The 14,436-nt window shown below is 31.8% G+C and overlaps 1 protein-coding gene across 12 annotated transcripts in view; it reads left to right on the top strand.

Annotated features, from left to right (window-relative positions):
* The window catches only part of rhea (Talin_middle and talin-RS domain-containing protein rhea), a 99,038-nt gene that overhangs the window by 81,942 nt on the left and 2,660 nt on the right, over positions 1-14,436 (top strand). For 9 of the 12 annotated variants that reach the window (XM_074124486.1, XM_074124483.1, XM_074124481.1 and 6 more), the window contains 8 exons: positions 339-455; positions 900-1,088; positions 1,756-1,966; positions 2,079-2,206; positions 3,128-3,253; positions 3,450-3,695; positions 5,907-6,043; positions 6,880-7,008. In XM_074124486.1, coding sequence (XP_073980587.1) covers positions 339-455; positions 900-1,088; positions 1,756-1,966; positions 2,079-2,206; positions 3,128-3,253; positions 3,450-3,695; positions 5,907-6,043; positions 6,880-7,008 — 1,283 coding nt within the window. The other 3 variants (XM_074124492.1, XM_074124490.1, XM_074124491.1) reach the window with 3 other exon arrangements.

Raw genomic sequence — 14,436 nt, 5'->3', positions numbered from 1 at the left:
TTTTAGTGAAACCTTTTAAAAATGCCTAACTAACTGGCAAAGGCATGTTCAGATTTTGGTGACGGTTATTTAGAATTCAAATCTCCATGCTTGATGCCAGGTTGCAAGTTTATTTCGTCATTCATTACTTGAAAAATTATTAATTTCACCGAATAGGATGCATGGTTTTCAATTCAGTTTTGGTTGATTCGCCAATTTTGTTATTAAAATAACCCTGTAAAACGTTTCTTAAAATCCAAGTCTCTACTATCCGGTGAAATAAATCAACGTATTTATCTTAATCGATAAGAAAAACTCAATTATTACTTATTACGTTACAACTTACCAAAATGTTTTAGGTCATGGTGACGAATGTAACATCCTTGCTCAAGACTGTAAAAGCAGTAGAGGATGAACATACGAGAGGCACGAGAGCTCTGGAATCAACTATCGAAGTTATTTCACAGGAAATTAGAGTAGGTTATTAATTCCTCGTAAGGAAAAATCAACAATTTAGTAAAATTATAATTTGAATTTGTTTTCTCTTGCTATCACGATCGAATGTTAACGTTGAACTTGTTTATATTTTCAAAAAAGTGGACACAGAATGCACCTTTATCCTTTGTTTGATATTCAATTTTAATTAAAAAATTTAAAACTTCATTCTTAGTTTACTTTCCGGTTAAAGATAGAATCTTTTTGTTGAAAAATGTTTCAAAACTAAAGGAAGCAATATATTTATTTATTACAGAGAATGAAATGTAGTGTTTGTGATCAGTATTGTCATTTTTTACATGTAAGTTGCTGAGAAATACTCCTGGATTCTAAGAGCTTATAACTTCAGTTACAACTTTATTCTAAAAATAATTTTATTATTCGATTTTTTAAAAAGCTTTTAAAGTAAACACTGCGGGTTACAGGCACTGCATTCCGTGGAGCATGGTAGTACAGCAACTGGAAGCCCTGAGATGTTAGTCAGATGCACAAAACCAATCACTTTAGCCACAGCTAGAGCAGTTGCAGCTGGTAACAGTTGCAAACAGGAAGATATCATAGTAGCAGCGAATATGGGAAGAAAAGCAGTTTCTGACATGCTTACAGTATGCAAGGTAAGATTAGTAGATTAGATTTCGCTAAAGTATACTTATATTTAAACCGTCAGTATGCCATTTAATTGTTCAGTATGTTCCTTGTTAGCAACTCATGAATGGGGTTCAGCTTTTTATTGAAAATTCCTCCTCTATAAATAGAGGCGATCTCTGGGTGGGAAATTTAGTCATTCCTGCTTCACATTAAAATGCTTCTTCTAAAGAAGTCGCCTGACTGCTTGTTTTCTCGGATAATGTACTAATATTTCTTCAATAGATAAAGTTATTATAATTATTAATTTTATTATAAAATCGACGTGGAAGCATTTACTTTTATTACTTGGATTAGGTTTGCCCAATGCTATCAATTCTTGCGAGTTAATAAAAAGAAGAAAGTCAAATTTAAAGTAATTTTTCCGTTAGTCGTTCTCTCTTGTAGTACTGTTATAAAGTTCCTAAGATTTGAACGTCGCAATATCAAAATTATTAGATTCTATCTTAAATGGAGTATTGTTTTTATTTTTATTTTAAACTTCATACCTTCCCCAATCTCATTTAGCTTCGTACAATCAAAATTTTGTCAATTTTGTTGATAACAAAGAATCAATATATTATTACTAATCTAATAATATATTGTATAACTTAAATTGCAAGGTTATGTTGAATTATCATCTTTTTTTTTTGGCAGGCAACTGCGCACAATGCGGAAACAGCTGAATTGCGAGAAAGATGTCTGAGAACTGGCGAACAGTTAGCTGAAGAATATCGTATACTATTGCAAACCGTTCAAGCTGTTAGTACAAAATCAGCTGGTAGCGATAAAACTGAATTGACTCTAGTCTCTAGAAAGATAGCTCAATATGTTACAGAATTGGTTGCAGTAGCTGAACAGTTGAAAGGTAAAATTCATTTATTATCTACTAATTACTGAATGTTTTACAACTATTCTTTTTATAAAATTAAAATGTCTCTAAAAACTTGTAACATAAAATAGTGAATAATTGTTTTTAGGCTCTGATTGGGTTGACCCAGATGATCCTCAAGTAATCGCAGAAAATGAACTGTTAGGTGCTGCAGCATCTATTGATGCCGCTGCTAAAAAATTGGCTGGACTTAGACCAAGAAAGTCGATAAGTCAGGTATACAAATGTGTATTATTACGACTAATAATATTAAGTAAATTTTTGTCAATTAAAAAATCATTTCAAACTATGGATGAGCTGGGTTAAAACTTTTACATTTGAAAGAATATCTAATTATCAAAAATACATCTAAAAGCACTTTTTAACGCAATTGGAAGAATTTGACAGCGTAAGAAGACCATCAAGAAAATCGTCTTTCCCTGCAAGATATGTTTGATATTCTTGGTTGTTGTTATTCGACCAAGGATCAAACATATTATGCAGTGATTGTACACTACTTCACAAAGTAGTAATAGTTTTTATGGATTTTTTTAGTTTTAATACCTCATTTCATATTACTTGTAATTTAGTTGCAATAAGCTATTTTTTTTTTTTTTTTTTTTTTGGCGCATCAACAGCTGAGGTCATTAGCGCCCGGAGCTTTTTCCAGTGCACTGCCGGCCTCCGGACAGTGTTCTCTCGTTACAGACAACACTGTCCATCACCGGACAGTGAGCTGTAAGAAGCTCCTAGGAAGAGAAAATCTAAGGGTCAGCTGCTGGATTCGAACCCGGGACCTCCGCGTGGGAGTCCAGTATGCTAACCTCATAGCTAATCCCTTCCCTAATTAAATCCTCCTAATCCCCCTTTTAAAAAATCGATGTGCTTTCGGACCTACTTGTGGAATAAATCAGTGTTATCAGTTTATTAAGATCAGTTGTAACTTATTTCATCATAGTTGTGTTCATTGAGGAAATTTTATCTTTGTATTTGCGATTTATAATTTATAATGCATTATGCAGTTTAAACTGCTCTAAATCAACAAAGAATAGACTTTCATAACTTAGTATTCTTTTAAATGTCATCAATCATATACACTTCTAGAAAACTTTTGGTTTCTTATTTTTTTTTTTCAATTTAGTATTTTGGGTTTTACAGGAAACAGACGATAGTTTAAATTTTGATGAAATGATTCTTGAAGCTGCAAAATCAATTGCCGCTGCAACTTCAGCTTTAGTTAAGGCTGCTTCTGCTGCACAAAGAGAATTAATAGATTCTGGCAAAGTAAGTAATGAAAAATTGAGTTAATAGAAACTGGTTTACATGAAAATACAAAATATCGCTTTTGTAAAAGTTAGGATTGATTTTTTACATAATACAAACTACCAATTTGCAGTAACATTGTGCTGTTGATTGCATTATTATAAAGTTTAAAGAACTAAATGCACATCACTTCAAATTCTTCATTTTTTTTTTTCAGGTAAGTCGACGTCCATTAACTAGTTCTGATGATGGCCAATGGTCAGAAGGTTTAATATCAGCGGCGAGACTCGTAGCGGCAGCCACTCATTCACTAGTAGAGTCAGCTAATTGCCTTGTACAAGGTGTAAGTTCAGAAGAGAAACTGGTATCATCGGCAAAACAGGTAGCCTCATGGACTGCACATCTTCTAGTAGCATGTAAAGTTAAAGCGGATGCAAATTCTGATACAACAAAAAGACTTCAGGTAAATTAAGATTTTGTTACTTTCTACTATTATTTATCAGTACCAAATATCAAAACTTCGAAGTGGTAATTTCAAATAAATATTGAGAAAAAGAAAGACAAAAAATAACTCCAAAATTAAAATAACTCCGGTGCCTCATATGTTGATATTCACTTTACCTAGACTTGCAAGGAAGGTTTCATGAGAAAAGAATGGAAAGTGAGCTATTCCATTTTTTTTTCTCAAGTTAATCTGATTTTTAGTTGTACATATTTGATTTACTTTTGTGGGTGGGGATGGATAGGGTGAAATTTGTTTATTTCTGGTTGCGTTACGTTTGACTTTTCTAAACTATGTTTTAATGAATAATGAAATTATGTTTCGAACATGTAGATTTAGATTTAGAATTGTATTACTTACGGAAGGATGTAAAACCAAATCCTCTGTAACCAAAAAATTTTTATAGTGGTGTCTATTGTATCAATGTCCATTGGGTAGGAGTCTGATAAGTGTAAATTTGTGTGTATATGTGAGCGGTTGTTGTTGAACTAGATTTCGTCTATGGTACCCACTAAGCTTCAGATAGACCGAAAGAGTATTGCGTGAGGTGCCAGCGAAAGTGTTTTTAGCCTGGGATGTTCGAAGAGTTGCCTAAGGCTGGAAACATAGTGGAGCGGCGGGCAAAGCGGCGATGATAGCGAAGAGCAAAGCGGCAAAAACAAAAACTAGAAATAGATAGAGTTGCTCTATCTTCGCTTTGCTCGCCACTATGCGCGGTCCCATATGTTTACTTGTGTTTGATTTCGCCGCTTCGCTCTTCGCTATCAGCGCCGCTTTGCCCGCCGCTCCACTATGTTTCCAGCCTAAGCCACTTAAGAAGAGGTCAGTTCCCAAAATGGTTTCTAGCGCAGCGTTTCGTAACCTTTAGGTCGCGTGAATTTTTAATGCGTCTTAAAGGGGTAAAAAAACAAAACAAAAAACCTGATGACAGAAATCCTACATAAAAGAAATTATTGCTTGTATTAAACTTAGGATGGAAGATTTGCGAGGAATCGGTCAAATAAAACAACTCGTCTCTTTGCCAACGTTTCGACAAATATATTGTCCTCTTCAGGGCCTGGATATTATACAAATACAAAACAATTTACAGAGTCAGTAACATAGAAAAAACAGTAAAAATTAGTAATACAAAAATAAACAGTAAAATACAATAAATTCTTTATAATCATTGAAACTTACGTGGCTATGCGGGTTGGTTGAGTTACAGAAACTAAGAGCGAGAAATGGAGAAGCAGGTATATATATACAGATATAGCGGGACTTACACGGGAATTTTGGTAATTGCAATTGAACAGATACAATAGACTAGTTACAACAAAAGAGTAAATACAATAAATATTGGGAAATTTCTTTAAACAACAAAAACCGTTAAACACAAAACACAGGAGAAACCAAATAACCCTTATGCACTAAATAACAAATAACCAAAAGATTTGAAGTAAAATTTAAAAAACCCAGCAATAATTATGTACAAAATTTGGATATCTATTTATTTTTTAATGACAAAATTGTAGCAGTTGGCCAAATTCGACGTGTCTGCCCTAAAGTTAACTGTGTTGTTCTGTTTTACTATGTGGCACATTTCAAGAAAATTCTTTCTCCGGCTCTTAGTTTCTGTAACTCAACCAAAATCTTTCATCCTAAGTTTAACAATTTGCGGTCACGAAAACCATATCTTCAATTGCTTGTATTATTCAGTACTTTTTATCTTGGTTTGCCCACAATAAGTTTGGGAAACGCTTTTCTAGCATCTAGACTAAATAAATGCTGTGTTGAAATTCCGAGGTTGAAGGTGTAGATTTGATATGGTTTTCTATTAAGGCTTTTGTCGAGTGACTCTTTTGAAAGAATAATGCAATTTTTATTTATTTTGGGCCGTACGCTAAGTGACTCTTTTTCCCAGAGCTGCGTTTGGGGGGCCCCCTTGGCGTTACTGGACAGAATTTTAAAGGGTTTTTGAATCCCAATTGAAATATAAATCGAACATAATGTTGCTATTATTCTAGTGCAGACGCATCCGACATCTTTTGCTGTAATTGTAATTTTTCGAAATCAACAGATATTTTTTCTCTCTCTCTTTTAACAATCCTTGGCATTGAATTTAATTATTTATTATTCAATACTATTAGAATATGCAGACAAAAAAAATTAGATTATGTCCTGTTCTTTCAGGCTGCGGGTAATGCAGTAAAGAGAGCTACTGATAACCTAGTTAAAGCGGCCCAACAAGCAATACAGCAAGAAGAAGAAAGAAGTCTTGTTTTAAATAGGAAAATGGTTGGTGGCATTGCACAAGAAATAAATGCAAGGTAACTATAATCATACTTTCACAAAAAATGAAATTAATGTATAAGGTACACAACCGAAGTTGTGTCCATTTAAGGACGGTCATCTAATGAATAGGACGCTTACAATGACTTATCTTCTTCGCTTAGACGGAGAATTAAGTTTTCATATCCTATAGAATTTCCCAAGTAATCGTATCTATTAAAAATTGGGACTGCAAGATATTCAGACAAATATTAATTTCAAGCAATACTGAATTACAATGGATGTTTCCAGCTGAGCGTGACAACCCTAGAATTTACTGCGTTAATGCAGAGTTCTGCAGTTATGAATAATCTCCTTTAAGTTCCTGTGCAAACACCAAGCACAAACAAGCGGTTGCACGCAATCAGAGAATATACTAGAGGCCTTCCGACACATTCTCCTGTGAGAATGGACAGAGGCTGTGCTACAGTGGGACATTCGGAGAAGATATCTTCTGACCTATAGAGTCAACGGTTCTTGCTACTTAGTCACTACTAGCGGTTTCACTAAGGTGTGCTAGCAGCAGAAGCTAGTAGAATTCCTTGTAAGTCGCATGATGTTCTGAGCAACAACCTCTTCGGCTTAGGTGGAAAAGTGTCTCTCAGATCATCTATTAGGTCTCCAATCTGCTAACAAAATGAAACAACTGCAATTGTATCCATATCTTGAAAAGATTTTTGTAATTGTGGAAAAATATTGTATTCTAACAAATCAACAAATAAATTAGATAGTTATTTGCAAAAAAAGGGATTGAATGTTGACTCACTTCACGGTTGAAATCCAGATTTATTAATATCTAAACCAGAAATATTCATTTTAATCTATTTTATTTTAGGTCTGAAGTACTTAGAATAGAAAGAGAATTAGAAGAAGCAAGAGGACGACTAACCGCTATCAGGCAAGCAAAATATAAAAGAAGAGGCGGTGCTGGTGATACTAATGATTCAGATATCTACGATACGAGGTAAAATTTCAGAAATAATATACAATAATAATTCATGGTTACGAAAAACCTACTTTAGGAGTTGTGGATAAAAACGTGAAATCGGCCACAGGAACCATTAAGTGATCTGAACAGTAAATTATTTGTGAGAATCCAGTATCCTGATCGATCCTCCGAATTATTGAAATCTGCTTCTTTTTTCGTACATTCTTCCTGGCTAAGTGCGTAGGACAAAGCTTCCGTCGTCCCTAGAGGAACTGGTTTCTCACTTGAATTTTGATGCGCCAATTTAATGTTGGCTTAATAGTTAATCCCAAGTCTGACACTCTTGAACAAGTAAATGAAATTGGAAAGGTATATATTAACAGATAAATGAGGACAGAATACCATTTTGAGATAAAGATTCTACGCGTTTTTATTACTTTAAAAAATTATCTAAAAAGTTGGAGAATTTTTAAGTTACATTTTAGGGATGTTTTCTACGCAAAAGCTAAGAATCAGACATTTCTACAAATGTCTTTTGCAAATTATTTGTGTCCCAAACGTCTGATAATTTGCAAACATTTCAAAAAGTTAGAACAAAGGAATTAGGCACACCAAACAATCCGAAAATTCCACAAACAAAGTATTTATAACTGCCTAAAGAACGAGCAACAGAATATTTGATTTTAAAGGCAAAGATAAGTTATACAGATTCAGCTATTTTTAAATTTTGAGTAAATTTTCTAGATACCTGCTTCTAAAATTGGGTATCTTCAATTTGTTACTAAGTTGTTAGTCGAAAGAATCTGTTTTTATCAGTATTTTGACAAAGAAAAAAATAGGGAACAACGGCTTAGTTAAACAGAGTTTATTAACAGTACTGGCTGTGTGGAATGTTGAAAGAATTGTTGATCATTAAATTAGAATAAATAATCATTTTATTTTTATTCTTATTGTTTAAAATAATAATAATTTTTATGGATGTAATTAGCAAACATTTTCTTTCTTTTTCTAGTCCAACAGAAAAAGTTGTCACTTACAATATCACCAAGCCATTCAGAACCTTCAAGTTGAATTAAATCGCAATACTTGTTCGCATTTCTTGATCTGCATTTTAGTTGATCAATTTTCCTATGCAAAAATTAATATAAAATTTCCTTATAAATTTTCTTTTTGTGAATGCAAGCATTTCTATGGGAGGAGCAGAATTAGTAGAAGCTTCATAAAAATTCGGTGAGTTTATGGTAATTTTTGTTTGTAAAAAAAAAAATTGATCTTCAATTTACTAGTTGTTAAATGGTTTTTTGCTGTTTAAAAACTTCCGATTATTGTCAGAAAAGAATAATTAGATTTAGATTTATAAGTTAGATAGCTTTTGTAATAAATTCGAGCTTTACTAGAAAATGGAACAGTTTTTTAACAATGTTTTTTGTCGCTATTTTGGGTGGTGATGGCAAAGGGTGTATACAAAGTTATCAATTGTTTTCTTGTCTTCCTTTTGTTTGTGGAATTTTTTGTGATTGTCTTATGGCGTTATAATTGTTTTATTTGGTTTTAAAAAGCATTTATTTAATTTATTTTATAAAGTTTGATTAATATCCTATTTTAATTTAGAGTGAATCAATAATAAATATGGAATAACTTTAGATTATATAAACACATGGTAATCTTACTAAATATTTTTGTATACCATAATCTAATTAATATAAATAACTTATTAGTATATGTTACCGTCGAAAAAAATTGAGGGAGAGGGGAAAAACAGGGTTTCTCAAACATTGACCAAAAATAAAAATCTTATTTAAAAAAACTATTGTTTTCAAATCAGGCACACTGCGACCAAATAGATTTGCGGGAGCCCCGACATGGCAGGTGACACTACTCACCCTATAGCACCATAAGAAATCAGTCTCTCCAAGAGTATAAATGTAAATCGGATTATTATACTAGGGGAGTGCAGAGGGAGCCACCAGTTAGGGAAATCCACTTCCTGGTGCGTGTCAACACACTTCTCCCCCTTCCAGGGCCTCCTCTAGATACGCTATAAATAATAGTCCCAAATTAAGGCTTCAGAAGGGTTTTAAAATTTCAACCTTCCAACATCTCGTTAACTATCAGGCTTTTCTGGGAAGCTCCTGAAAGAGAGGGTAGCTGACAGTTTACTCGAATTTCAAAAGAGATTTTCAAAGAGAGAATTCAAAAAGATGCCCAAAAAAAATTTATAACAGCAACAATTTTACTTTCAGAAAGCCTATAAGAAATAATTGATCAATAGTTTATTTGCAAGCATACTAAACTTCCAGTAAGAAGAAATGCTGTTTTCACTTTTGGATTATACCAGATTCCAAAACAGGTCATTCGAAAATGAATGCGTGTGTGAGGGGTTTTTGGTTAAATTTCGAGTATTAAGTAAATTTATCTCTGGATGTAATACTGTTGTGAACGAATGTTTTACTTTTTTGAGTTTTTCTTTAAAATGGATTAAAGTAAAAAGCGTTTTATGATAGTTGTCGGAGAGGTTTGTGTTATTGGCTACCCTGTAAGATTTCATTTCATTGTAGTGTCAGATTTTACAAATTCTATAAAGGTAGTAAGAATGAAATGTGATCAACATCGAATTTTGAAAAATACGTTAGAGAATGCCGTATGTGAGCTCAAAGTAGCTTTTTACTTTTTCTCTCATTTTTCTAATGTGCTCAAAGTGCTGTACTGAAGCATTTCAGAAAGAACTATATTTCTCATAACGTATTAATTTATTTAGTGTGTTACTTACTACAAGAAGTTTTCTTTTAACAAAAGTCAGGATTTGTACAAATAACAATGTAGTTAGGTACAGAATGTAAAAATGCACCACAACATTTTTGATGCATTTTGATAGTTTCTATATTTTACGTTGTGGTTGCTCTTTTTTCTTTCGTAGGATAGAGGAAACTTTTTCATCAGTGGAACCAATGAACGGCACAATGAATTCAACGACTGAATGGTATGGTACTTTGGGTAGTGCAAGCAATGGAGGTGGCCGGGCCGGATATGAATCAAGTTCACCATCCACACCAGAAAGAATGTATGTCAGCAGTACTGAAACTAAATCCAAAATTTACCATCCATCTGGTAATAACATCAACACGTTTGTTACATCAACGCCTACATCAAAATTCCATCAAATACATCTTCAACAACAGTCACATCAACACGCACCTCCTCCACCACCTCTGGATATATCTACCCTATATTCACGTAACAATCAGAATTCATTAGTTAATTCGGGGGATTACTTAAATGGTAGTATTACCGATACAACTTATACTTCTAGTAGCCGTCAACAGAAAATAGTTAAAACTGTACAGTCAACTGTTTCATCTACAAGATCGTACCGTGTGGCCGATACTTAAGGCAATGCAATTATTTATTTAACCCATCTTTTTATCGCCCATCCTAATCAATTTATATCAAATAACCTAAGTAATCCAGTTCTTTAATCTATGTAAAATATTCTGCAATAACGTCAATTTAATTCATATTGCTTTCAACAAACTAAGCTCTTTTTTATTAATTTTTTTATTGAATTTTACTAAAACTTATTGGAAACTTACGTTTATTTTGAACAATTTATTTTGTTCCAACATTGATATTATTGCATCCTTCATTCAGATATTTTAAATTTGTCAAATCTACAAATTTTAAACAGATAAGATGTAATAATGGAAGGCACGCTGTTGAAAATGAACCCATTCATTCCTTAGACATACTCCAAATTTACGAATACTTTGTGAGTAGAGATAAGGAGAACTGAGCGTTTGTGCTATTCTGGGAGCGAATAAGCCATTCAAAGGATTGAAGAAGGAGTTGGTTAAATAAAAACCAAATCACTGCGACCTAATCTAAGGCCAACTTTAATATGTAGTTGATTAAAAATTGGTTGGTGCGTAAATACTCCTTTCTTTCATCATATTCCAATGAATTATCTAATCGTCGCCATTGTGCTAACATCTTTATAAGAAAGAATTAAGGACTGGATTCTCTATAGCACATTAACTTTTTTTTCTTAATTATTGGTATAAATAATAATACACGGTACTTAAAAATTAATAATAACTAAGCTCCTTGAATTAAAATTTGTTATTAATAACGGTTTCAAAAGTAATGATATGAAAAAAGTCATAAATATTAAATTATTATTTTTTTAACTTTTTTTATTTATTTATTTTTTTTCAAGTTTATGTTTAAATGAGCAAATTCTAATCTTAATAACTCGGACCATGTTTTCTTATTAGCCCATCAACCGCGAATATGAAATACTCTGGCGTATGGTAATGGGATGTATTCGAGACTATTTGATGATAGCAGGAGACCGTCACTTTTAATGGAAGTAAATGTTCGAACGAGGAATAATATAAAGCTGAACAAATTAAGATAAGAATACATTACTGTAATAGAGTAAAAAAAAAAATTACCGCAATTGTCTAATTTTAACAGATTTAAAGCTAGTTTTGAATCAATGGTTCTTTTATCACCTCTTTTATACTCAGTGGAATTATAACATTAGGTATATTGCTGTTGTAAAGTTGTAAAGTGATGTACATATTAAATTTACATCCTCAATGCGTAACCGACCCTAGGCTCCGTCGCAAATCTTGACCCTTGACCTGCAACTATCAGTGGATAGCGAGCATTATGACTCTTGGCTAATTACCTAAGGTCCTTCCGCAAGCTCTCCTTCCATCTGTTCTTGGTACTCCCTTTCGGTAATTCTCCATTAAATATTCTTTTGGCTGTCCTTGCTTCTAATGAGATGGCTGGTCTTTTCAATCGCTTTATGCTTTCACTGAGGAAATATTAATATCCTTTTAGGCACCGTCCTTATCCCCAACTTTTCAAAAATAGGCCCGATTACTTTCGCATTATTACCCGATTCTTAGTAAGGCGTTTTGCTATAGATATGTTAATAGGGAAGCAAAAAAACATTTCCTTGAAGAATACTTTATTCCCCATCTTCTTTACCTCACATCCAAACTAATCTCTAACCTAATTTTTTTTTTAGTAGCAAACTTTCCATAAAAAGTTATTAGAATATTGAAGCTGAAATTAGTTTTCTATTCAACTTCAGGCCATAATTTTAAGATTTAAAAATTTGTCCGGGAGTTCCTTTGTACATTTCTTTTTTTGTTGGGAGTTGAGTTCTTCGGTCGTCTTGATATAATGAAAAAGACTTAATATAGATGTTAAATCGTTAGAATTGAAAAAAAGTCTTCCTTTTTGCCTTTATCCTTTTATGTTTACAAATACAAAGCTAAATACATGTGTTCACTTTGTGCTAATTATTATTATTATTAATTTGTAAATTTATTTACAATTAATATTAAAACAAGTAAATAATTGTGATTTTTTGTTTTGTTTTGTTTAAGCATGCTTGTTTGTAAATGAACTACTAAATCTATAGTTATTACTTACTAAATGCTGATTGTTAATCGTAGAGAGTATTTATAAAATTGTGAAAGCCTATTTAATTAGATTAAACTATACTTTGCATGTTTTAATTGTTGTGATTTTGTCCCAGTTACGTTTTTTTTGTTTTGTATCATTTAACGCTTTTGAGAAAACAAAATAGATACGTTTGTTTTGTTTTTGAGTTATAATTGGTATTTTGTTGTATAGAAGGCTTAATGTTCGCAAAAAAAAAAGTTTAATTACAATTTTCCTTTAAAAAAAATTGTTTTCTGTGAATATTGTAAAAAAAAAGCAAAGAAAAATCGCAGATCAAAATTTAAAAATTGGTATCAAGTGCCTATGAGCTAGCATCAGTAGAAAATAACAAATTTAATAATTTTAGTTGTATTAGTGATTTTTATTTCATTTTAATTTTCAAAAATACGTTCAGTGAAACGTTGTAACCCTAAATAATCCTTCCATTTAAATTACTTCAATTTAAATAGAATTTACTTACAATATATAAATATAATATAAACAAAAAAACATAAATATTCATTTTTATATATTAACAAAAGTATTTTTGTACATTTTTTATAAGACACAGCTAAAAAAAGGAAACAAGTTTTTATATGTCTTAATAAATTTTATTTTTTGTGATTATGACAGTAATTTTTTTTTTTAATGTTGAATTTAAATATAGATTATAATAAGTAAACTAATAAATAAATTTGTTTATATGTAGTAAAATGAAAAAATTAAAATTAAAATAACCAGAATTATTTTGGTCTTTTCCTTTATTTATTTGTTAATATTCAGATTAACTAGGTTTATTAAATTTAAATTGTCTTCTAAAAAATTTTTATAGATTAAGTAGAAACATGTAATTTGTGGTGCTTTTTTTTCGTTATTGATTAGAATTCTGCTTAAAAATGAAATATGTTTTATTTTTTAACCTAGTTCAGTTTTGTAAAAATTATAATAAATTTTACTGTTACTAATGTTAATTTCATTACTGGTGTCTTAAATAATAGTTTTTACTTTGTTTTTTTGTTTTGTTTTTTCTTTTCTTTTATACAGTTATGTTTTTAAAGAAAATTATTGCTTTCAGGAAATTCGGCTTGATGTTTCGCTATGGTTTATCCTTTGCCTAGGAGTTGCCTCTATCTAGCTTCAATAGAAATCTCCATTAATGCCGTTTATTCCGGCTTCCATATCTTAAACATTTTTTGATAATTTCTGTTATTTTCCCCCTCCACTGGGCATGAGACCTGTCTTGCAGGTTCTTTCACCTACCGAATACTCACTCTTTTGAGTATATCCTTTCTTTTTCAATACCTTTTTTGAATTTTCAAATTATAAATCAAGACCTCCTTTTCCTGAGCAAATACTACTAGGTCATCTGCGAAATGTAGGATGGCCAAGTAATCTTTGTGTGTTGTCTTTTATTTGCTAATAAATTTTAGAAAATATTTATAAATGTGCTTTAAATTTTGTTCAAAGTAAAAATTGTTAGATGTTCAATTTGTTGCTTAGTAACACATAATTAATATGAATGTGAAAAAAAAAGTCCCCACATGGAATCTGAATTGTTAACATTAAAACTGATATAGAATAGTGAATATCAATAATTAAAGTTTGTTGATTTTTCTGCAATAGTGTAGACTCTACTTATTTCTACAAGCAGAAATTTTGGAACTTAATACTATATTGGTAAACAGATGTCTCTCTTTGAAGTCTCGAACGGGTGATTCATGGGTGACCAAGTAAAGCGCCTCTAGAACCCAGTTGTTCATAGAAACAAACATTGAGGGCAAGTTATTTTAATTTATGGACCAATGTAATATTTAATTCTGATAACAGATCTGTACTACAGAATAATCGAAGCTTACGTCGGATTCTATAGTTTGATTTATTTTTTTCACATCAAAAGCGTCATTTCAACAAAACATGTCCTCTGAGGTTAGCTCTCCTCGGTGCTCATACATTCATACGTTGCTCCCTTAAGGGCAAGTTAATTTTTTCAAACGTTCATGCACT

The sequence above is a fragment of the Rhodnius prolixus genome, unplaced genomic scaffold (genome assembly GCF_049639745.1).
Source record: "Rhodnius prolixus isolate KJV_2025 unplaced genomic scaffold, Rpr scaffold_3, whole genome shotgun sequence".
NCBI lineage: Eukaryota > Metazoa > Arthropoda > Insecta > Hemiptera > Reduviidae > Rhodnius > Rhodnius prolixus.
The sequence above is the reverse complement of the archived record's forward strand: the minus strand, read 5'-3'. Positions and strand labels throughout refer to the sequence as shown.